General features: G+C 38.7%; 2 protein-coding genes and 1 long non-coding RNA gene across 3 annotated transcripts; all 3 read right to left on the bottom strand.

The window, feature by feature from the left end:
* Positions 1-738: 738 nt before the first annotated feature.
* crbn (cereblon) lies at positions 739-11,044 on the bottom strand. Its single transcript, XM_007559650.2, has 11 exons — positions 10,937-11,044; positions 10,541-10,653; positions 9,545-9,747; positions 9,265-9,414; positions 7,742-7,898; positions 6,885-6,947; positions 6,699-6,783; positions 6,454-6,569; positions 5,417-5,481; positions 2,871-3,002; positions 739-1,308 (listed from the first exon to the last, which is right to left on the bottom strand). The coding sequence occupies exons 1-11, from the start codon at positions 11,001-11,003 to the stop codon at positions 1,125-1,127; spliced, it is 1,335 nt and encodes a 444-aa protein (XP_007559712.1). The 5' UTR covers positions 11,004-11,044; the 3' UTR covers positions 739-1,124.
* Positions 11,045-11,875: 831 nt separating this feature from the next.
* On the bottom strand, positions 11,876-13,973 carry LOC103143205 (uncharacterized). The gene is made up of 4 exons (XR_476766.2): positions 13,910-13,973; positions 13,784-13,810; positions 13,343-13,365; positions 11,876-12,210 (listed from the first exon to the last, which is right to left on the bottom strand). It is a non-coding gene; the product is annotated as an uncharacterized LOC103143205 (long non-coding RNA).
* Positions 13,974-15,354: 1,381 nt separating this feature from the next.
* Positions 15,355-24,056, bottom strand: pa2g4a (proliferation-associated 2G4, a). Its single transcript, XM_007559649.1, has 13 exons — positions 23,858-24,056; positions 21,957-22,085; positions 21,721-21,826; positions 20,316-20,385; positions 20,135-20,227; positions 19,860-19,923; positions 19,647-19,725; positions 19,469-19,547; positions 17,728-17,861; positions 17,547-17,641; positions 16,719-16,846; positions 16,584-16,637; positions 15,355-16,466 (listed from the first exon to the last, which is right to left on the bottom strand). The coding sequence occupies exons 1-13, from the start codon at positions 23,937-23,939 to the stop codon at positions 16,404-16,406; spliced, it is 1,176 nt and encodes a 391-aa protein (XP_007559711.1). The 5' UTR covers positions 23,940-24,056; the 3' UTR covers positions 15,355-16,403.
* Positions 24,057-25,008: the final 952 nt, after the last annotated feature.

The raw sequence follows: 25,008 nt of genomic DNA, 5'->3' as shown, positions 1-25,008 counted from the left end.
TAAATACAGTCAAGAAAAAAAAAATGTAAATACAGATATGTTACGATCACAATATAGCAAATAAAAAAACCAAAGTATCTGACTGATCATATTGCAATGTATCCAAGCGTCTTAATGGAAAGTTAGGTGGAAGGAAAAACTGTGAAAAAAAGTGCACAAGCAACTGGGATAACTTCAGCGTTGAAAGGATTGTGAAGAGTTTGGGGGAAATCATGACGAGGCATCGAGAACTTACTCTTTGTGCTGAACAACAGGCAACATCTTATCTGCTCTAAAAAGCAGGATACGCATAACCAAGTCATTACTCTTCCCCCAGCCAACCTGAGCCTCCTGAAGACCCAGGAACCTCCATATTATGGGGCACTAATTCAGCAATTCATGCAAAAGGAGCCCTGACTTTTCAGTACTGCGGGATTTCTGTCCATTTCCACCTAACTTTAATATTCTGAGGAACTGAATGTTGTAATTAGCTGTAAATTAAATCCATCAGCATTTGCAGAAATAAACACTTGAAATACAACCCTGTGCGTAATGAATAATAAGTGAATTACCGAAACAGACTCGCTGTTCAAATATATCCTAATTTACCGAGCCGACCCCCGCTGCTCTACGACAGATTAAATATCTCAGACCAACAGCTGAAATGACAACAAGTTCACTAAACAAAGTGGCTGCTATCGCGGTGCCAGCTGCATGCAGATGAGACTCTGCGCTGCAGGAAGAGAACAGTAGAGATCGTAAAGCGTGAAGCGACCGTTTTGTGTTTATTTGTGTGTGTCGGAGTGTGAACCTTCAGCCATATTGCTTCGTACGGACAGGAAACGGCTGGATGTGCAGCTGCTGCATGCGGGGATGTCGAACGAGTTCCCAGTCTGTTCAGGCCGTCGGTCTTCGTCTCCTTCTCATTGCTCCATTCGTCCTTCTAAAATCCACCCCTGGAAAGTGCCGTTCAACGACCACACCCTCACTCCCCTCTTCTGCTGCGATGGATTTTCTGCCGCATGTGGCAGCTGTTACGATGCACTGATGACTATTAAGTTAGAAAGTATTTGCAGTTTGACAATGACAGGAGGAGCGGGGCGCGGGGAGGCGATTTCTGAAGAGGAGGGACGGATGGTGTGAAGTCACAGGCAGAAGAGGCGAGAGCCTTTGTCGCCGTCCTCGTCCTCCCCCTGCGGGATGCGGGGCAGCATGGCCGAGCGGGTCAAACCCCAAAAGCGAGGCGGAGACAAGTCCTTCTTGGTGGCCGTGAACTTCCAGCCCATGTGGGAGCCGCAGGTCCGGCACTGAGCGATGGTCCAGGCGTAGCTGAGAGGAAAGAGGGATTCAACAATAAATCATCATTTACGTGTGGCGAAATGTTCCTAGAAGACTTTTTCATTTTAAAAATCCATCCTTTTCCAAAGTGGTCTCAGTTGTACATGTTTTTATTTAAGTATAAATACTAAAAATCTCAATTGGATGAGGAAAAATGTCTGAATATATATGTTTGTTATCGTTTTTCCATCTTTATCCAGTCCTGGAATCCAGCATTAAACATGAAGTATCAGATGATCTAAGTGGTCAATAGGAAAACACACCTGAGAAGCTAAAACTTGATTAAAAGAAGAAGAAGAAAAAAAAGGTATTCTGCATAAATAACAAGATCACCTCATCAGTCCAGCCACTTATTGCTCAAAGAATAGAGTTTATAATCTCCCCAACAAAGCATTTACTAGCAAAAGCCTGGACTAGAGTTAAAACTAAACACGAAGCAGAATCAGTTTTTATGCACCAAACATCAGGAAGAAGCTTCCCGTTCGCTGCATTAATGCTCCCAACAAGGCTACAGATATTTTTCATTTGATGCTGCATGTGCTTAGCCTAGTTTTTATTTTTTTTACCTCATTTTAAAATCTGTATAATCTAAATATGTTTCAGTTTGTTTTATCTTAATGTATGCTGCTGTTAACTTCAACACATAAGCACTTTTAGTTGCTTTTGCTCAAAAGGTGCGACATAAATCAGGACACGATGCCTTCATAAGAACATAATTTCACAACAAAGCTTTTCTTAACTCTAATCCCACTGACTGAATTCGCCTCAAGATCCTCCGTCCAAAGAGCTCTGTGTTTTTGGAAACCTTTACTGAGTTTTGTTTGTTCCCGTCCACCTTTCTTTTAGTTTTACACAGTGTTATTTTGACTCCTCAAAGTCTCAGTTGGATTATTTTGGTCTTAAGATCATTACAAAAGATACGTGCAGCTCTGCACGAATGAATCCCAGTCCAGAATCTAAACCATTAGATCTAATTCATTTAACTTTAAAAGTACACTCAGCAGAGTTCATCGAGAGTGAACATGAATTATTCAATAATTCAATCACACTAGGACAAAATCAAAGTCTCCATGTCTTGTAATTCCTAAACTCCCTCCTGAGACCTGCTCAAAAAAAATGCGGCAAATTCTGAACAGACCAACACAGGCTGAGCGAAACGCAGATCATCTAAAAAGAAATGATGAAGAAAAAAAGAGCAACAGTGACTCTGCACTGCTGCCTTTGCACAGACAAGGCAGGGTTGTTATATTTTTAAAGCAAATCAATGTTTCTGGAGTCAAAAACATTTTGTTCCTTTGCAGCAGCAGTACATTTGATCCATTTAGAAATACAACTCCGTGAAGGTTTCACAGTCTGTGCAGAGCCTCCACCTTCAAAACGGGGCTGAATCTTTGTGTTTGTAGCAGAAGATCCTGTTTAAATGAACAGGAAAAGGCACTTCTGACCAGAGCAGATACGAAGCAAAACACAAACACTGCTGAATTCATGCTGACTTCCAAACACATTTAACAAGAGTTTAAGGTCAGAGGTCAACTGAACACAGTGAGCGTTACCCTGGAAACCAGCTGTGCAGTGTGGAGGGCCTGCCGACCAGGTTCAGGTTGTTGGCTTTGTAGACAGTCAGCGTTTCGTGAACGTAACCGTGAGGGTTGACGTACGCCGCCATGGGGCCGTACAAAGACAAGCTGGTGGAGGAGAAACGGGCAACAAGTCATCAGCTGAGAAACTCATTGGAGACTTAAAAAAAAATTAATGAAATTAAAATATAAGCGTTAATCCTGCTGTGTCTGAGTACAGCAGTTTGTTCAACAACCTCGGACTGCATGGCCATGTATGGTTAACAATCACAAAGAGCTGCTTTTAGGCATATTTTGTAAACTGTAATGGATTCAAACTTAAAGTTTTTGAGACTGAACCTGATCTTAGCCACCAGGTTCACTGAGCTCAGGACGAGTAGAGATGGTAGCGAAGCAACGGTGAAGAAAATGTGGGTTAATACCAACAGGCTAATAAAAATCGCATCATCACGTTTTCACAAATTTGAAATCAAACCTTAAAATCAACCTTTTACTCAAGTGAATCTAAAATTCAGCAGCAGCCTTAGCTGCTTTGGTAATTTACCAAAATAATATGCAAGACATGTTAAAAAGCTTTAAGTAAAAGCTTTTCTAAGCTTTTCCCTCTCTAACATGTTACCGTTTTTCTAAATTCAAAACGTTTACTGCTTGTGCACAACGTGAGTTTGATATTTAGTATCACTGATTTGGCCAAAAGGATACAGGAACCTGAAGTAGAGTTAAAATAAAATGCATTTTGAATTTAAATTTGCCCTGTTATATAATCATATGTGCATATTTTGCTAACAAAATCCTAACTATAATTCAAAATGATGCAATAAAACTAGAAACATTTTTTCAATGCTGTAAATTTCAGATACTTTGATGCGACTCTTTGGATCAAATATGAGACGTTCAAGCTTTTTCTTTTTTTTCTTTTTTTTTCAAAACCATCTGCTGTCAAGATTTTCCTATGTAATACAATTATGTTTTTTTTTTCTCAGACCCCTAATTGAAAATGCATTAGCAGAACACAGTTATTATTTCTGAGAGGATCAGAGATCTCGCAGCACACATAATCGCTGGTTAACTCTGATAATCTTGGTGACTAAATCACACTTTTGTCTGGAAAAACATCCACCGAGGCTCTGGACAATGTCCCGTGTCCTTGGCGTCTTTGTGTGTTGCTGCTGAACAAAGAGGTGACCCAAAACAGATCGCAGGCGGCTGGAAAATGACATTAAATAACAGAGGCTGTCGGTGTGGAGGTGCTGTGTTTACTCATGACGTAACTCTGACTCTATACAACTTCCAGCCTCGACCACAATGCGTTTGTAATGGCAGTGATTACAGAGGAGAAAGGTTTGCTTCATTCTGCTGTTTTTCATCAAATAAAACAGCCAACTTTTGTGTGAATAGATGCACAAATTGAAGTACGTTTGCACATTTTAAGTGCCTTGTAAGATTATTCATACCTCAAACTTTTGCACAGTTTGTAAAACAACAAACCACAAATCCATTTTGTAGCGATGCATTGATAACAGTGTAATAATGCAAGTCTCAAAAACCAGTAAACCGCAATTTTGTAAAGAAGACTTACTGCTGGAACCGGGAGATATTTTAAATATCCAAAAGTAAAACCACTGAAAAGGAAATAAAAGCCACACATAATAAGTAAAATAGAATATGATGTCTCTGTAATCAAAACTGTAAAACCACAATGGAAATTATCGAGCTCATTTTAATTTCTCATGCAACTAATTGATTAATTGCTTTTTGTGATGAGCTTAGAGTCAAATGTTTCTCAGCCTACAACAGATTTTCTTCATTGAACAAAAATGATCACATCAACCACAGCATTATGCTGCCTCCACCGTGTTTTACTGTGGGGATGGTGTGTCCAGCTGAGTCCAGGATGATGTGCGTTACTGGTTTCCAGCACGTATGGCCTTAATGTCACTCCAACATCAACGCCAGCTTTGTGGAGTGAAAGGCCAATAGATGTCATGTTGACAGATTTTCCACCTGAGCTGTGGATCTCTGCAGCTCTTCCAGAGTTACTAGAAGAGCTGCGGGCCACTTCGCTGCTTTTCATATCTAATCCTCCTCGTCTGGCTGGTCAGTTTAACCGGATTACCGTGTTTTGGTAAATTTGCCTTCGTTCTGGACTTTTTTGTGTGTCTTTTGGATACAGCAGACATCTAAGATTTTCAAAGTGAAACTTCTTCGCAACTTCAGGGAAACTGAAGAAATCATTTTCTAACTGACCTAAAACAAGAAACGTTTGGTCTGATTTAACTTCAGACAATAAGAAAAAAAAAAGCAGCATGTGTCTTTTTATTCAGTGTGTGTAAACCTCTGGTTTCAACTGTGTAGATTTCATTCAAAGCATTTAGTATCTCATTTTAATCTCTTGACTCCTTTATGCACCCGGGGGTTGCATTTCGGTCCTCATTTTTATGTATTTCTCAATCAGAAATCCATTGAAATGATAATTTTGATATTTAACTTCTGAAAGAAGTCACAGCAAAATAAATCCTCACCTGAAGATCTCGTTCTTTGTCGTAATTTCTGTGTCTTGACACTGCTTGCAGCACAACGACGTACACTGAAGAGGAGACGTAACGCCGAGTTAACAGGTGATGTGCGTCAAACGTTAAATGTCGATCGACGACTCTGATGAACAAAGCTGTAAAATTCAATCTTAAACCTCCAGGCTTGAAAAAGAGAAACTCATGTGAAAACAAGTTTGTTAAAAAAAAAAACCTGAACACATCCACCTTACAAGTAAAAAGAGCTGTCCTCTATTTAAAATATGTTGAAAGGGTTACTTTTCCTTTTTCATTTCAAATTATTTGTCCTAGATATTGGTATTTATCAGCCAGATATCAACATAAAATTGTGTCTTTGTACAACAGCTTAATGCTAATAATATAAAAACTATGTTTCAAAAAGGATATGACCTTATTGGTGTTTTATGAAGCCAATCACAAACCTTCACTATGACAGGAATGTGTAAATGTGGAGGCGACTGAGTTTATGAGAGGTAACTTTCCCTCAAACTATACCTGCAAAATGTTCTGCACAGAGCTGATAAATTACCGAAATGAATCATGCAGAACATTTGAATGTTTGCACCAACATGGAGGAACTTATAGACATTCCTGTCCCAACTCGCCCTGACACACACACACACAGGGTTTAAACATACAGAATAACCAGGATGACAAACACCAGACTGCCTTGTTATGTGCAACGTAATCATGTGAAGAAAGCCTGGAGTGACGTATTCAGAAAAAAAGCTTCTTCGACAGTGTGTTCACCTTTCACCCCAAACACAAAAGGCATCCCCTCTGCCATATTTTCCAGCTGTTAAAATCAAATCAACCAACATTTACTTTTGTTTCGCAGTAAATCAACTCTTCTGGAATGAATCTCTGCAGCGACAAATTGTCTGCCAGCTGAAAACAGGTCCGGTTAAAGACACCAGAGAGAAACGCAGGCGAGCCCTGGAACTGGATCCCATCACAACACGAGGAAAACGACGTCGCAGCAGAGGGACGCGGCGGCCTTCGCTTACCCGGTCCATGATGTCCAGCTCGCAGCGGAGTCTCTGGATGGCGCTGCCGATCTTGAGCAGCTGGAGCCGCAGAGCGTCGTCTATGGGGAGGCAGGCAGCCACCCTGTAGGAGAAGTCTGACACAAACCAGGCAGGAGAAGAGGAGATGGGTTAAATAAACAGGAGGGAGCAAAACGAGCACAAACAAGAGCCAAACACGCACGGACGTGCATGATGGATGAGCGGTGAGCCGGAGAGTGGCTGACCTACGACGTTTGTTGGGAGTGAGTCATCCTTCAGGTTCTCGTCCCATTCGTGGAGCTGCTTCTTCACTCGGTTCATGAGCGACTCCTGCGAGGTCGAGCCACGGGAACAAAAGTTTACATTCAGTCCTGCGAGATGTTCTCTAGTGACTAATGGGCCGCGCTGTATAAGCGGACTGCAGCACTCACAGAGTCGTAGAGAGAGTAGACCCAGGGAGGCCATGGAGTCAGGTTGGCACAGTGAAACTTCCTCTGGAAACAGAAACGAATCCACCACTGGTGAACTGAATTCATTCAAGTATTTTTTTTTCCAGTTGTCAATATTTCACAACGCTGTTGAACAGATGTTCAGAATTTCTTTTACTTGTAAAAAAAAAAAAAACAACAAAAAAAACCTGAAAAGTATTGTTTGCTTTTAGGGCCGGACAATAAGCAAATAATATGTATCACAACAGACATTTTATCAATAACAACAGATAATACGTCTGATAGGACGTTCATTAATTTCACTGAACTCTGAGCCAGAACCGCACAGCATTCTGGGGGATGTAGGCAGAGGAAAGACTTTAGCTGCTCAGCTTCTCACGGCTGGCTAAACAAAGTTAGTGGCATCGACTAAAACTCACTCACTCATTCTTTGGTTACCTAGCAACAACCTGCCCAGTTACTTGTGGTTACCTAGCAACAACCTGCTCAGTTACTTGTGGTTACCTAGCAACAACTTGTTGAGTAACTTGCACAGCATCACTTTAAGGTTTCACTACCATACTTCATAACTGCTTAAAAATAAAACATAAAAAAACAATGTAGAGTAAAAACTGTGGATTAAACAGGAAGTTCCACATCACTTCTTCTGAAATGTAAAATATCTGAAATCGTCAGTATTTCAGATATTTTATATTAAACTCCAGTTATTCTGTTGTCCAAACTATGAGAGAGACTGAAAGAAAAAAAGCTGTGCATCTTCAGTTTTTAATTTAACTCTGCTGGTTCTGGTATGAAGTGAGGCACACACATATTCATCTGTTCAAGGAGAAGCGTCTGACCTGCTGGCTCAACCAGTGCTGGGCCTGTTTGCAGCTCTGAGCTCTGAGTTTGGAGGAGGGGGTCGAGTGGAGCCTGGAAAGGGGCGCCAGCTGCACGGCAGAGAGCGGGTCCGGGAGGATCCGTTCGGGCAGGATCTGCACTTTGGCCTGTCTGATTCTGAGAGACACAGAAGGAAGGAGACGAATCGCAGCACAAACATGTGATGTCTTGAGTAAATGTTAGGAAGTGTGTGACAGGAAGTATGTAAAAAGTGAGAGCCGCCGCAACAAGAAGGCCAGCAAAGAGCAATAAAACTTATGTAACTGGTGCAAAGTAAATTTAATACAGATCAAACAAATGTTTCTTCTCAGGAGAACTTAAAGCACAAGATAAAAAGGTTCATTTAAGTGAGCAATAGTTTAAGGGCTCTAATTTCTGGAGGTATCGCTATAATAGGATGTCATAACAAGATTATGGCCGACAATTTATGTGTATTATATAATCGTAAGTAAAACGATGGAGATGTGTCTTAATAAGAGCTTGCTTATATTGAAAGAAAATCTCAATGATTTCCTGGGCAGAGGAGGATGGTAGTTAAAATGATGGATTTCATGGGTCCAGCAGTGACGTAAGAAGCCTTAATTCAGTAGCACTTCCTTGGTTCATAAACAAACAACCCCTCATTACAAATGGGGTCAACAGAAAATACGTTAATTGCATAAAAAGTACAATATATTAATTCTTTACCAACCAACTATGTGCTTATTTACCCAAGTTAAAAGGATTAAAATGTATAAATTAAAGGCAAAGCCTTGAAAAAGGAAAATATGTTATTTCAGACTAGATTAACGCCAACATGTCATAGCTTCTCCAAGATCTCCATTATGTCGTTCAAAGCAAACTATTAAATTACTGAAGAAAACACACACAAAAATTTTCACTAAATTTTGTCCAACTGCAATCAACAGGAGCACCAAATAATTTGATTAAAACTTGAATATCATCAATTCACATAAAAAGAGAGTAACCTAATGCTAGCCTTAGCTTTCAGGAAGCTGCTCTGCAAAACATGCATAAATGCACATGTTTATCGAAGTGTGTGCAAGTCTGTTTTTTTAAGCAGTAAAACATTACTGCACTCTCTGCACTCCTGCAGAATTTCCTCATGTTGGATTTAAGATGTAGGGGTAAGACTGCCCTCTAGCTGTGAACTTCTAGAGTCAATTAAATCAAGATTCAGAAAAGTTAAAAGCTATATTGTTTTATTACTGAGGTAATAGTTTTAAGATGCTTAATATTAAGTTTTCATGCTGGATTTAGGGTTTTCAGTGTCTGCTCAGGGACTTCTTAGCATGTGGATTAACAAGAAACTGAACTGTCTCCCTTCTATCTAGTCTCAGTAATTTGATAACTCCTGAACATTTACAACTTGTCCATGAATACACAAAGTAGATCCTGTTATCTCTACTGAGCTGAGAAGTGAAAAGAAGTATTCAGTCCCCCGACCTTTGTTTTCTCACTTCATGGGACCAAATAAACTTACCCGTCTGCTTGAGTTCTGATCTCATGGACCTTAAATCTCTGCCTGCCAACAGCTTTCACTTTCACTGTTTCGATGCCGTACTCCTGCTCCTCTCGGTATGCATATATTTCAGCCGTTGTTCCAAACTCAGCCTCCGGTTCGCCCGCATCACTGCAAACACATGCAGAAGCTCTGAACTACCGGTGACCCAGAACAACTTAAAAGATTACAGCAACATCTAGCTCCTCTGACTGAGAAGATAACATATGGGATATAGGAATTTTATATTTTTGTGTTGTACCTGTGCGCGAGCACGGCGAAGGTTCGGTCTTTCTGGATGACGCTGCGCATCATGCTGACCTCCTGCGGCCTAAAGAGCTGCAGGGGCAGCGTCTGACCCGGTACCAGCATCACGGCTGTGTGAGGCAGCACAGGGATGGTCTGGCAGCTGTCGTCATCGTGCACCGTGCGGCCGTGAAACTCCTCCATGTCTGAACCCAGGTACTGCAATCAAAACGACAAAGGTATTGTTAAAAAAACAAGACAACAGGTGAATATAATGTAGGTGGAAAAGCAGGAACTAGTCAGTAGCAGATTAATATTTAGAAAGTTAAAAAGGCTTTTTTCATCAAGATTTGTATTCCTAGGACAGATGATTTAGAAAATACACTGCCTTTCAACAGGTATGTTTACACCTTGAACATTTTTATACCATCATGTCACAAGGAAACTACAAAGAAACTCCACAAGTCACGTAGGTGTTCAGTGAAGGCCTCAGAGGAATGTGAGAGGACATCAGTGAATACGTCACCGCATGAGACATAGTGGTGGCAACATCATGCTTTGGGGATGATTTTCTTCAGCAAAAGCTTTGTGAAATTGTTAAGAGATTTCCTGAAGTAAAACCAGTTAGAGGCTGTAAAAAAAACACTTATCTCTGAGGTGCAGGTTCACACTCCAAAAGGCTGAGTTGGTATGATCATTTTTTTGCAAAGCAAAAGTGGCACAAATAGGAAAAGAAACATAATTAATCCAGGGGAAGAAAGGAATTAGTGAAATGTCGAATGTGGAAAGGAAGTAAGTCCAAGCTGGACAAATAAAATGATTCCTTAAACGTAAAACTTTCCACAAATTTTCAGATATCTTAAGCTTATTGATAGTTAGCAGTGTTGTTATTTTGGATATTTAAAATCTCAATTCTGGGAAGCATTAACGCTGATTTCTTACTACTGATATTGTAGAAAAGAACAGCGATGTGTTCACGTTTTATAAAAGGTTGTTACAACAAATTGCTCACAGCATGAGATGTGGGAAGACTGGGGTCAAAGGTGATGGTGCTGGGTTTTTCCGCCTCGTCACTGTCTCGATCCTCAGTCTCCATGTCATCTTCCTCCTCTTCTTCCTCGTTGTCTGTTGTGGCACAAGTTAGTGAAGACATAGAGAGACGGGTTAGCGCTCCTTCTGCATCCCAACACAACCGCAGCCGCTAAAAACACTCTACTGGAGCCAAACGGGCTGCTTTACAAATGCCAACAAAGACAGAAAGCGAAAGCTTCGGGATCAAAGATGGACCAGAGCGGCTTTGAAACCTGAGGAGTGGCCTTTGTTGCGGGTGTCTCCGCGGCTGTCAGGAAGAGGACACGGACTGTCCCCTCCTGACACCGTGAGACATGTCTCTGCTGCTGTCTGTTACCTGGTAACAGCTGCAGATGGTTCCCCATGTTGTCAACGTTGTCTCCTCCGCCTCCCTCGTCAGCCATATCTCTGTGTTTACAGTGCCAGTTCTTCTTCTATGGCGTCTTCTCTGTGCGGGGCCCAGATGAAGGCAAGAGCGCCACCGTGCGGTTTGAGAAAAATGAAAACATTTCCGCCAAACTCTCTTAATTTTTTTTTTATTAATCTGTGAAATTTTCTATAAAATTGTTTTTGAGCTTTAGGCTCCAAAACTAAAAAATAAAGGAAATTTCTCAGTTTAAAATTTACTGCAGACTTCAGAAAACAGTTTTGACCCACAACTGCAGATAATATGGTACCCCAAAACTACTGACTGGAAAATTCACACTGGACCTCAAGCAGTATGGACTCTACAACTCTGGGACCTTCCTTTGTAAGTGAAATACAAACTTTAAAAGCAGGACTCTGCTCAGCATATTTTTAACCCTATGGAGGATTTCCTCAAAACATAGTAGCTCTTGATACATTAACTTCAATCAACTCCATATAAAACAGGCTCCAATTGAATGGATTTTGTTCGAAAATATTGTCAAGGTCGCAGTCATTGCTGAACCTTTACGCACTCAGGTTTACCGTCTTTATGGAAGGGAGTCATCAATGCCTATGAACTCCTAGTCATATCAAATGATTGTCCTGACCCAAACAGACCATTTTAGAGGCCCAGGAAACCTTGAGTGTTTGTTCTGCTACACCTTGTTACTTCAGTATATTGTTTTTACAATAAAGTTGCAATATTTCACTTTGTAATAAATGTTTTTACCTTCTAATCTAATTTGGAGCTGTACCTACACTATTTTTGATACATCTCCAGTCAAGCTTTCACACCCCCTCAAGAGGGCTAACTTAAGTGCCATGATTTCTTTGAAGCTAAATATTGACACAATAAAAGAGGCTGAACTGTTTGGAAACTTAACAGTGTTCATTTATTGTTCAATACACCACATGACAGTTTGGAAAACAAGTTGTATTATGGTCCATGAACAACGCAGCTGTACTTCTGATATCCTTCCAGTATCTTTGCCTTCCTCCAGTTACGCATCCACAGCTTGGCCCGGTGGAAGTTGTCCTCCGATGGAAAGTCAGGACTTGGCCACAATTTCAGTAGATGCGCGAAGTGATCCACTCCCTGGATGAATGGGTCTGTAGATCTGGAGAACCTCAGATGGATCACAGCTGGCAGCGATGAGGGCTTACTTTGACCTCTGCCTCATCTTTCTCCTTTTACGCTTCAGCCTGTTGGAAATAAAGCAGCAGCTTTGAGGAAAATGTCCAGTCAAAATAAATTTATTGATTGTGCTTTTTTGCTCACTCTGAATCTCTAGAACATTTATGAACAATAAAAATGTTCATAAAGCAAGAACTTCGGTGAAATTTTTTTTAATCTACTTAGCTACTGTAAAGAAACCTCATTACGTGAACAAATTTTCTGTGGCTCAACTAGCTCAGGGATCACCAATTGTAATAATTCACCAATATAAACTGCCTCAAGCAAGTAAAAATCTAAGTGGAAACAAGAAGCAATACCAAACCAAAGTGACAAGAAACAAAACAACAATATGTGAATGGTATGTAGGTGTATAAAATGGTCACTTTTTAAAAACAAGTGTCCCATTAGTCTGTTCTGGATAGTCGTGATCCCTAAAGTTAAATTTGTATTTAAATGATCAAATTGTCTTGGCACATCAATACTTTTCACTTCCTAAAAATAGTTTAAAATGAGCCACTAATAAAATACTCTAATTTGTGTTCAGTAACGGTTGTACAGAAAGTCCTAGCTGGGCTTGTTAGATTTCTGATTGCAGTACTGGCTGCTCAAATGCTACCTATTTGCTTTTAGTCTTCCTAGCAAAATTTACCTGCAGGGTTTACTTTGATAAAACATTGACGCATAATGAGCTTTTCATGCTACAATAACCTCAATTGCTGTTTCTTTTATATACAAAAGTATAGACTACAATTTTAGGCTGAATAAAAGATTCAAGTAATTAGTATCAATTCCAACCATCATAATGTTTTGAACATTTCCTTTTAAGTTTTATACTAATCATTTAAAAGATGTTGAAATTATTCCATGATGTGATCAAGTGTTTGTCAACTTTCAATGTGCTTTGATGCAATTTGAGTAACTTCAGTTGCAGAATAAAATATTAAAAATTCCCTGATTTTGTTCATTTGTAACATGCATGTGGTGTTTTTATTTGACTTTTTAAATGTCATCTCAAATTAAATGTAGATAAAATAGACTGCACGTGCTCAGCTTTAGCTACCACAGCAAGCTAACCCCATAGAAATAAACCCTACACCGAGATATATATATATAAAAAACTAAAAATCACGGTGGAGTAGGCATGCAGTGGGCGCTTACCTGCGCATACGCTTCTTCCTCCACTAGAAGAGAAAAAAAAACCGTTTACGTTTGAAACATTTTACATTTTAACGGCAGCTTGAAAAGGATGACGTTGTGCTTCTAATAAAATATTAAAAATTTAAAGTCTCTCTATTGCAACACAAAAAACAAAAACACATGGCATCAATGGAGTAACTCGTATGGTTTCGCTAACGGTAGCACGGAAAGTAGCACAGGCCTTCTTTCAAATAAATATCCGTTGGGTGGAATTACTTAACTTTGAACCATTACAGGTAAATAACTATCACACATTCGGCATAAATTAAGGTTAAATTATCCTGTTTGTCTACTGGGCATGAATCAGAAGCGAGGGAAACCAAGCTAAGATACAAGCTAGCAGCATAGCAACGCGAGAAGAAACAAACATCTAAAATACAGAAATTGAATTCCTTATCATACCTTGGCTCTCATCGTGTGGAGATTTTTCTGTAAAAATGACACAATTAACTGGTTAGCAACTGCAGATGGTTTGTAAATATCAAAGATTAACTTGGATTTCGTTCGCGGTGAAACGGTCCACCATACCTCAAAGCGAGAAGAGCAACGGAAAGAGGATGTGACGACGAAGGGCCGCGACTTTTATTAACTTATGACGTCACATCAGACTGGCGCAGGGCGCATAGGGAAATGTAGGGTTTGTCCAATAAAATTCAGTGCCTACATCCTTCGGAGGCCGCACTTTAAGTGTGATTAGTCAAAGCGATACAACGAAGGCTCCTTTAAATGCGGCCCACAAAGTTTGTCATTGTTTTCCCCAGATTTGAAGGACGAATAGTGTATCCTTCGCTGCCCATCGTATCCCAGGATTCATTGCGGGACAAACGGGACATTTTTGGCGGATGAAGTATGAGCGGGAAAGGAGAGTACTATAGTTTTAGTATTAAGTATATCAAAATCTGGCGGCTCAGAAATTAAAAGCAGAACTCGGTTTCTGTTGTTTGGCTTTTATCATGTGTATAAACATTTGTACTATAACTTTTCTTATAAAATATTTTATTTATTAAAACGGTTAAATAATTTAATTTAAAAAACTCAGCTCCGGTTGCTAGTCGACAAAACATACAGAGAAAATCTAAAGGTTAGCTTAGACTGCTCAGTTTCACATTGCTATGATTTTACTAATTAAAGGAATGATAAGACTTTGATCATAAATTACTGTCACTTTATAGACAAAAATGTATTAATAACTTAAGAAACACTCAAATTTCCCATTAACATTTATTTAGAAATAGATGTTTTATTTAGAAATCAAAACGTTAAAAATGTTTTTATTTAGAAATAAAAATACTTATTTCTAAATCCTGCCTTTTTAAAGAAAAACAATAAATACCCAAATATCTTTCTTTTCCATTCTCTCTAAAAGTAAAGCAAATTTATTACAAAATTGCTGAATGATTTCTTCTTGAAAATATTTTTTTCAAACAAAATCATGTTAACTTGTAAAGATTTATCTCACTCTGTATTTTAATGTTTTTTATTTTCTATTCAGTTATAAAAGTTAAATTGATCGTGGTTGTAAAGTGCACCTTGTTTGTTCGGAATCTTAATGTTTACAGGTTTAGATATGCTATATATCCGAGATATATATACAGGTAAATCACATCCAGGTAAAGTGATTTTCTCTTACAAGCTTTTAGGAATTACCTATTAACTTAAGCAAGTTTCATGGATCATTTCTGTAAGTGAATGTCTGGTGGTGAAATGTATACATTTTCTAGAGTATATCAACTGGTATAACACATAGAATACATTAAAATTAATATTTTTTCATTAATTTTATCTTACAAACTTTGTTTCCATGCTCAAAGGGAGATTAAATACTCTGAAAACTGTATTTGAAGAAATTGCCTGTTATTCAAACATTTCGTGTTGCAAAGTGCTCAACAGTCTTCAGCATCATTTCCTAACCTGTATAAAAATATAATTCTTTATTATACAACCTGAGGGTGAACAAAACAAAGAAAACCAGATGTGTATGAAAACATTTTATTCCATTTCATAGGTGTAAAGTTACTTGCCCAGTGGTTGAGCTTGAAAAAGCAGCATTGTGCTTTTCTCCCAACGCATTTCATTGTGGGCAAATATGAACCAACACTTCTCTCAGACCTCAAAACGGTAACTGACATGAAATGATCGTACAGCTCTGTCTCGACTGAAGACTCGTCTTCAGACAAGTTTTCCAAAACTTTAAAACAGCTTTAGTCTCCATGATTCATAAGACTAAAGTGTGTTACAGGTGTAAATGGTAGAAAAGTTCTCAGTTTTTAAACTAGATCACAAAGTATAGATGTTTATTTTCACCATAAAAAGGGGAATGGCAGTAAATGTAGCAGATTGTTCCCTAAAGTCAGGTTTGTTTCCACTTCCTTTCCTTGTACACCTAAAATATTCTCTGTTCAGCTTTTTTAAAATCTAGGGATTAAAACATCGACGTTTCAAAGAAAAATCTGGCCATAATAAAAATATAAATGTTTATTTTAATATATAATCCTTTACTGCATAATATTGGCAAGGAAAATAATTTGGGTTGACTCCAGTTTTCGATGTTTTAAACACGTTTGTGAACTAGAAACAAGTGGAGATGCATTACAATTACTTTGCTGCAAAAAGCAACCAAAATAAGCTTATTTTCTAACTAATAAATCAAAAGGAAATTCTATGCAGAGCTCAAAAACTTAAGTCTTAATCACGTTTAAAACTCAGTTTGGTGATTTTCATACAAAAAGAAAAAGGCAAAACTGCATGAAAAAAAACGTCTGATGCACATAGAGGGAAAAAAAAAATGACATGCTCATTTTCCCTCCATTCCTTGACCAAGTTAGGGAAGAAAAGGAAACATTTCTCCAGTGATTCTATCAATTAATAAAGCAAAGGGTTAAGCCAAATATTGATCAAATGCAGGTATTTCTAAATAAACCTGTCAGGTTAATTTGCTTAATTGGCAGAGCGCTCCGGAAAACTTGTCGTGTTTTGTCTCCCTTGTCTTTGGGGTCTTGCATGTGTGGAAAGGCAGTTTTGTTTATTCTGGTGCTTCTGTGTCCTCAGTCAGCTGTCCAGTTGCGTTTTCTGCCGTCTTTGACGCCTGGAGGACACGGGAGGGTTAAAGTTATATGGAAACTGACAAACTAGTTATCTTCAGCTGAAAGTAGCAAAAAGCAACACTGTGCCAGAATTTACTGCACATCACTCCAGACGTTACCTTCTTTTTCTTCTTCTTCTGTGTTTTACGGCTTGCAGAGCTCTGTAGTAAAGCCTTGAGAAGGGAGGAGAAATTCAGGATGCATAATGTCGATTTATGAGAAGTTGAAACTTTTATGACTCATTTCAGACTCACCTTTAGCTCTGGATCCTGAACTTCGTGCTCCGACTTGTAGAGCTCCGGATCAAAGTGTCCATTTGTGATTCTATGAGGCCCGTTGGCCATCAGCAGCACTGTGAACTTGAACTGGGCAACAAACTCTCCTGGAGGGAAAAAAAAAAATAATAGTAGAGGTAGTAAAGATGTGTCTTAATAAATTCATATATTGTTAAAATAGGAATTTATTTGAGAGGGAAAACATGTAAAGATTCTTTACACACTAAGTGATTGTATTCATGTTGATTAAAGCCTAAAGCTGAAGCAAACCCCCCAACTTTAATTTCTCTGAAAATTTGGACTTCAACCAAGATCAATAAGTTCTATTTCTATGCAAAAATATCATGTTAAGAACTACACAATCATGGAGAAGACTGGCTGCTCGTATTAATGGAAAGTTGAGTGGAGGGAAAAACAGCCTGGTAGAGTAAGGCGCTGAAGCAACAGAGATAACTGAAGAAAATCAGACACAGCAAACCAACAATGAAGACAACCTGAAGGCTGCAATTAAAGCAGCCACAAGCCAATTTCTCTCCAAGTCACGCTGCTTTGATCAAGTATTTCAAGCATTGAATACACTTTAGTCATTCTTTGGCTGACATTTTCATTGGTCTTATGCATTAGTCTGATTTTCTGAGAAACGCAATGTTGGGTTTTCATTAGCTGTAAGCTATTAAAATTAAAATTAGCAGAATAAAACACTTAAAAAAGCGTTTGATTCTGTGTGATATCAATCTATGAAATTAACATTGTGATTTTGTAATTTTCTAGGACGTAACTACACCTAACAGAAGGCAAGATACTCACCCTCCTTCTCATGCAGCACACTGAAGGGTTGCAGCAGCTCATGTTTGGCACACTCGACCACCCCGAGACGAGCTTTAGCCTCATCCTCAAAAGCCCTGATTAAAGAATTGATGGCGTTTATTAACCTGCTGCACATGTAGCACTTCAGACGGGAGGTAAAGGTGACATGTTGCCTCCTGACCTTAGTGTGAAGGGCATTGCATCAAAGCGTCGCTCCACTTCACTGAAGAACGTACGAGAAGTCTTCATTTTCAAGCCGTACTGTTTGTTGGGGTCCCGCTTATAGATGGTTGTCCTCAGACCTGAGTCTCTGGCCTGAAGATAAACCAGACGTGGAGTTTAACTTTCCATATTGGCTTTAGTGTGAATTAGACAGGGCTTAAAGCAAAAAAAATAAATAATCCTGAGCCTGAAACTTATAGTCGTGATAGAAATGAACGTTGCTATTGCCACAGTTAAATAAAAAGTGTCTTTGAATAATGCAAACAATTGCTACTAACGATACAATTAACAATTACAATTAGCTAAACACTCAAACTTAAATAAGACTTCAGTACATTTCAACGCAAAACAAAATGTAAAATGTCTGTGCCCTAAAGGTTTGTCTTACAGGCAAAAATCCCTCAATATTAAATAAGAGTCCTTTCAGTCAATGTTTTTGCAAGTAATTTAGAACATGCAACATTACCAACTAAATCAGTTTCTCAACCTTTTTCGGGCCAGCGACCCCATCCCATATCCAGGTCCCTCCACCCCCCACCAAAGAATTTGTAGGCTACTTTGCACTGACTATTATTTTATTATTAATATTACTATCACTATTGTAGATGTTTTGATTTTTATGCTCGTTTCTGTATTTATCATCAAAATAATATCCCAGAGAACAAAAAAGTCATGGAAATAGAAATTATTTTCACAGGTGTCTATGAAAAATGCAATGAATATTCATCTTAAAATCGGTAAGCCTAACAGCAGCCAATCAGAGTGGAAAAAATATTCTTGTTCTTTGCCATTTTCTAGTTGTTAAATATTCCACAAAATGACCAGATAAAAGATGTTCAACATGCCAGTTTAAACTTTGATCTATTTGCAAAACGACTGAGCTCTGCAGCATTAAAACATGGATAGAACAGTAACTACATTAATCATAGCTCTTCTTCTCTTCAGCGTTTCTGTCGGTTTCTGATGGTGCAGCTCTGTGCTGCCTTCAGGAGAATGGGACATCAGAGTATCATCCATAAAATTTCACCCACATGGCATTTATTGTGCAAACCAGAGCTTTCAGTGGAAAAACTAAAGTTCCCAGTCCTTTTAATGCCACACAAATATGAGACAGAAACATGGATTATATCTTTATATACACCTGTCTATTGATTTATTGAGTAATAGTTTTACTGCACAGAAATTCACTACCCTCTGTTGTGAAAATTAACATGTTTACATATTGTCCTTGTGATATATTTAATAATAATAAAAAGTGTGACAGTGAGTAGGCCTGTCACAATAATCAAATCAGTTAATCGCATGATAAATTGAAACAAACTCAATAATTTCTAATTTCATGATTTATCATTTTATCTGGATGATAAAAGTCTTCAGTCTGGAGTTTTGGTCTCAACTATACCATTTTTTGAAGGATAATTTTGTTTCCTGAGACTTCATAATTCATTTTATTAGTCGTTTCTCTTTTGTTTTTTTATTTTGGATATTTAAAATGTCTTCCAGTTCCAGTGTTAAATGTTCATTGGAATTTAAAGCTTGTTGATATTTGAGAATGTGTTCCTGCATTATTACCATTATATTACTGGCAAATTCTCTCAAAACAATATCATCGTTTATCATGATAACTTCTGGGACGATTAATCGTCCAGAAACATTAGTTATGGTGACAGGCCTAACAGTGAGGAGCAGAGACGACTTACCTTCCCTTCTCCAGTGCTGACCAAAACATCGACAGCGTAAACTTCATGTACCTCAAACTCTGCCTTCTCGTGGTCCTTTCTGGAGAATACAATCAGAAAAGAAGAAATATTTGAAGATCTTATCCGTTGCTTTAATAATCTTTGTGAACGTTTTCAGAATAAACGACGACGACGGTACCTTTGCTGGTCTGTCGGGTTCTGAATGATTGTTTTCTCTCCGTCTATCACATGCTGCTTTAACTGATGAGACAGCATACCTTAAAAACCACAAAATCAAAAGCAGTGAATAATGCTGAACATTGTGGAATGAAATATAGTGCCATGGAAACATCATCTGACAGGTTATGAATGCATAACCATTATCCCATTACATGACGACGCAGACACCCACCCTCAATAGGAGAGCATTTAAACGAATGTGCGATCTTGTTCCAGGCTTCTGTCACTTGAGTGTTCTGAGAAAGAAAATCGAAATCAGACATTTTATAACAAAATCTGCATTTTATCTTTACGATTTTTACGTATGAGGCCGTTTTTGATCTGTTGCGTTAACTAATCAGCTCTGAATAGTTTAAAGGCAGCAGAAAACCCGAGATTAAGATTAAGACGTACATAAACCTTATGTTTCACAGAATTCTTTTTTTTTTAGCCACACGATTGTTTTACCTGGTTGCCGGGTTTGACGAGGCGTAGCGCCGCTTCTGCGCACAGATGAGCCGCTTTGATGACGTCAGCTTTTCGGCCTGTGATGGGGTTCTCCTGCGGCGACAGAACCGATCCGCAACAATGAACCAGAGGACGCAGAAACATGACTAAAAACAGGATTTTGTTTTTAAAAAGCTCTCACCTTACTGGCTCCAACAATAAAGCTGTGAGCGACGTTTGCGATGAAGCCGTCAACGTGAACCCCAAGATCTCTAAACAAAAAAAACAAAAAACAAGGAGGAGTGTGAACATTTAGAGCTGAAGTTTAGCTGCCATTTTTATTTCACTATGAATCCTCTTTTTGGAAGTCTAACAGCTGGAGTATTGTAATAGATACGATTCTGCCAATGACAAGGGGGTATATTCAGTAACCAACATACTGAATAAAACAATTCCTTATGAATGCTAAAGACATGATTAGAAACCAAAATGCACCAATCAGACTGCAATTTACAGGCCAAATACTGAAAAATATTTGATTTCTTTATCCACTAAATGCATAAACATGACGTTTGGACTTAAAAAAATAAATAAATAAATATATTTGATTCGATGCACTTTCTTGAAATAAATAATTAGGTAGAAATTAAGAACATTTAACACATAAATGGTGGCAGTAAGTGCAACAACAGCCTCTATCGAAACACCTACAGAACATTTTGCACAGTGTAGCTAAAATGTCATAACTAATTTGAAAATATTGTCAACTTTTGATGGGACATATTACCTAAAAGTCAAATAAACTGTTGCAGGCCAAGTAATGAAGACTTTGTTGAACCACTGTTAGATTAATCTCAGTGTTTTTGCTTCTCGAGTTCACTAGTTGCCAATTACAGCGAATCGGCTCAACCAGATATAAAGCTCCTGGTTGGCTTCTCATCCTTAAGCTAAAGCCAAAGAGCCAAGAGGCGACGAAGGAGCAAAAATAATCTCGCTGTACAAATGTTCCAGTCAGGAGAAGCAGACGAAACAACAGCAGCACTTTATACCAACTACGGCTTAGTGAAGACGGTCACAAATAATATATCAGTTAAAATGACTAAAACTGGAGTTTTCTCCAAAATGGGTGAAAAGACGAGATAAACTCATGTCAGCAAGGAGCTGGATGGTTTTATGCCTGGTGCCGGTGGTGTTCAATCAGTCCTCCATATTTTGGACAAGGAGTATGATTGACAGACAATTATTTTCTTCTAAATAATACATTCAGGGTTTGGTAAACCCTCTCAAAACCAAGTGGGAGAATTAGATTATGATCAAACCAAACTTTAACTATAAGGCACAATAGCAAAAATAGTAGTTTTATCACAGAAAAACTAGTGTGCATAAATAATAGCCCACAATATTCACAGAGAAACAAAGTGGTGGTAGTATAATGCTCTGGGCTTGTTTTTTTTTCCCAGACTAAACTTGATGATGTGTTGAAGTGGGTGAAATAAGGAAATGTCCTAATTACAGTCAGCTACAAAGAGACATTTCTAACATAAAACACGGACATAAAGAAGGAAAACACGCTGGAAGCATCAACATTACTGCAGTGTGGCGCCTACATTTTGACCAGATCCCCGTCTTTGAGCGTGTAGTCGGGGTCACTCTTCAGGGGAGAGAAGTGGCAAACACAGTTGTTGACTGAGACGCTGGTAGGGAAGGCAATGCCTGGAAGAGAGAGGAGAGGAGTCTTCATTTAGAAACAATCCACAAGTTGATCTCAATCAATCAATAGTCCTCAAAACAGCTGATCAACTCAATCCAGACTGAGATCATTTAAGCGACACCGTCTCCTCACCTTTCTTCATTTCCTTCTCCTTCTTGAAGACCTTCCCGGTCTCGGTCATGATGTAGGCGTCGCCCACCTCACACAGGCTGAGCACAGAGATCCCGGCTTTGGCTGCCTCCACAACCTTACGAAGAGCCTCTGTGTGGAAACAAACCGCACAAGTTAACAAGCGGGTCAGCCCAGCAGCTGGTCTACTGGTGTGACTTTGACACCGTTAAACTGAGGGACATGAGGGGTTCTGTTGACAACAGCTTCGCTAGTGTACTACTATGAGAAGTTATGGTATTTCAAAATACTGAATGGGTGTAATGGAACTGCAGCGGAGACAGAATCTGTGATCCATCCACCCAAAGCTTTGTGTTGCTGCTCAACAGTCTGTGTTGCAATCCCCAAAGGACGGCTTTATACCGTAATTACCTGCAGCTATAATACAGGCAGGTAATACAAGCCCTGATGTGAAACGTAGTCTGAGATTCTGTGTAGCCATTTTTTTTTGCCAGAACACATTACAAAGTGCACTAATGAAGATGGAGAGAAAAAAAATAATTCTCTGTTTATACTTTCTAATTAGAATAGTGAATATTCTTGTTGGGTGCTGTTCACTTTGTACTTTTGATTGCTTCATACTTTTTGATGAAGAAAAACGTATGATTTTTTTTTTATATGGATGATTTTGTACCTGCTCTGATAGGTTCATGACGAAAATGAACAATATACCAACAGGGCTATAATCTGTCACATTTCTTTTAAGTCAACTGGTCCATATAGGAATCTGAAGCGAAATAAATGGATGGTTCAACACAGAGTTTTCCAATGATGTTTAATTGAATAATATTTAATTAAATTATATTTTAGATCTGAGAATTTTAATGACTATTTGGTTCAATAATTCCCAAAAATGTTTAATCACAAAGAAAAATAAATGGACACAGAATGGCTTACCTACAAGGCTAGAAATTAGTGTATTTTTGAGTGGCAAACTAACAAGTATTATTACAAGTATTTCAAGATTATTAACAGCTTTGACAAGCCATGCCTACAAAATATTATTTTTATAAAAAATAAATTATGTTTTTAAACCAACTTGTAAGTAAATGTCACAAAAAAGACAAAATAAGACAATTGATATTAAAATGCATCAATATTTAAATTTAGGAAAATCTGGGTAACAAGCTTGGACCTGTTCACCTTTTTACTTGATTTCACAATCAATTCATGTGATATGAGAAGTTACTTAAACTGCGTTTCTTGTTTTACTATTAAAAAAGGCCAAACAAACATGACATCCAGGTATAAAAAAAAACTTCTCCCAACTAATTTTAAAACATTAAGTTCTAATGTGTCTGCTGACCTAAATATTTTCATAAAAATAATTTCTCCATATGTTATAGTTAATGTTAGCCTGTTAAGAGCCATTCAACGTGGTGCATAAGTGATTCTAAAATTAAAAGTGAACACAAATGGCTTTAAATACATATTTGTAATGTTACTGAATGAAAAAGATACCAGTAACTCAGGTACGTGCTATAATGACTGACTCAGTCGGTTCCGTTCTTATCTTTCGGCTCGTTGGCGTTTAGTTTAACGGACAACCATGTACCAAGCTGAGCTAGCTTGTTTGTTAGCATCTCACAATGTTTTAAAGGCTCCCCTCGTTTAAAATCCGAACATCAACCTTGAACTACACCAGCTAGCTTCGGCTAACTTGGCTGTATAAAACTGTAGGCGCTGCACCTGTTCGCCTGTCGGTTATGATAGCATATGTGCTCCCTGAATGTAAAAGCACATGGCTGAAGCTGGAGAAGCAGCTGCTGCTTCTGCCACTGCGTGGGGAACGTCGCTAGCTGGCAGCGCGACAGGCCGTTAAGGGCAGGTCGTCCCAGTCACAAACGGCTTTTTCATCAACTTACGGGTGGCGATGTCACCCCCCATCTTATACTTGGTGACCACCAGGTCTTCGGCTATAGTCTGCTCTTGCTCCTCGTCGGACATGTTGGCAGTGAATTTCCCGTCGCTCCTGGGCCCAACGAAGCGACAGCTCCCCGCAGATCAACTCGGCTCAGACCGTTACGCAGCTGCTCGCTGTACGCGCGCAAGCCTCCGGATGCCCCACAAGCTCCTCCCACTTTACGGCGTGACGTCACCTCAACCCAGCCCGCCAAAAACGCGGGAATTGTATGGCAAGCGAACTTATCATATAACAGTTCTGCAAAGCAGTTCTCTATGGAGCACTAGTTCTTTACCATTAATAATTTTGTAGTACTTCCAATTTTATCCATGCTTTTTATTTCTCATGGCCATTATGAGAATAATAATAATAGTAATATATTATTTTATTTTATGGTATTTTGTCGTATATTAATCTATATCTATATATCTATATATATATTGATTTTAACATAGTTACTGGTAAGTGTAACAAGAAGCCTCCACTGATGTTATTTTGGGTTTTGGTTTCTTTTGTACCATTTGGCTCCCATCTCCATGGCCACACATCCAGTGTGTCACAGAAGTGTAGGAAAATTATACAAAGTTTTTAAGACAAAATTCTGGAAAGTATGTCAGGTATTTGTCATCATCTGCCATGAGTTAATGCTTATACATCCACCTGTTGTATAAAGTTGTAGCAGGTAGGCACATTTAAATAAATTTGAATATTGTGGAAAAGTTCAATGCTTTTAATCAGTCATTTCAGAAAGTGAAACTCATATTATATTGCTTCAATACACATTAAAGGAAATATTTCAACCCTTTACTTCTTGTAATTTGAATGATTATGGCTTACAGATGCAGAGGATAAAAACACAAAACCGAGTAGACTTCAAGCAGTGTGGATTCTGTGTCTCTCAACTCTGCCTCCTGGGAACTTGATTTCAAAATGAAATGCAAACTTTACTTTAATCTGAAGGGAGTAGTTTAGACCACTGAGGAACAGGGAGATTATTTCTCTCCTTAGCCCAGGAACAGTGCTTATGCCGTCCAGGAGTAGCTTGACATAAGGATTGTGTAGAGCCCCTAAAACACATGTGTCAAACTCAAGGCCCGCGGGCCACATGTGGCC

Source organism: Poecilia formosa, unplaced genomic scaffold, assembly GCF_000485575.1.
Source record: "Poecilia formosa unplaced genomic scaffold, Poecilia_formosa-5.1.2 Scaffold106, whole genome shotgun sequence".
Lineage (NCBI taxonomy): Eukaryota > Metazoa > Chordata > Actinopteri > Cyprinodontiformes > Poeciliidae > Poecilia > Poecilia formosa.
The sequence above is the reverse complement of the archived record's forward strand: the minus strand, read 5'-3'. Positions and strand labels throughout refer to the sequence as shown.

What these genes read in the sequence shown, in the direction of transcription:
- crbn (XM_007559650.2), bottom strand. Translation starts at nt 11,003, where the DNA reads ATGGCTGACGAGGGAGGCGGAGGAGACAACGTTGACAACATGGGGAAC. An exon ending in GTCTTCCCACATCTCATGCT is followed by an intron (nt 9,748 to 10,540) that starts GTGAGCAATTTG and finishes TTTTGATTGCAG; the next exon opens with TACCTGGGTTCAGACATGGA. An exon ending in ACTCCCAACAAACGTCGTAG is followed by an intron (nt 6,570 to 6,698) that starts GTCAGCCACTCT and finishes GGTTTGTGTCAG; the next exon opens with ACTTCTCCTACAGGGTGGCT.
- pa2g4a (XM_007559649.1), bottom strand. Translation starts at nt 23,939, where the DNA reads ATGTCCGACGAGGAGCAAGAGCAGACTATAGCCGAAGACCTGGTGGTC. An exon ending in TTCAGGATCCAGAGCTAAAG is followed by an intron (nt 16,638 to 16,718) that starts GTGAGTCTGAAA and finishes TCCCTTCTCAAG; the next exon opens with GCTTTACTACAGAGCTCTGC. An exon ending in AGAAGAAGAAGAAAAAGAAG is followed by an intron (nt 16,467 to 16,583) that starts GTAACGTCTGGA and finishes CGTGTCCTCCAG; the next exon opens with GCGTCAAAGACGGCAGAAAA.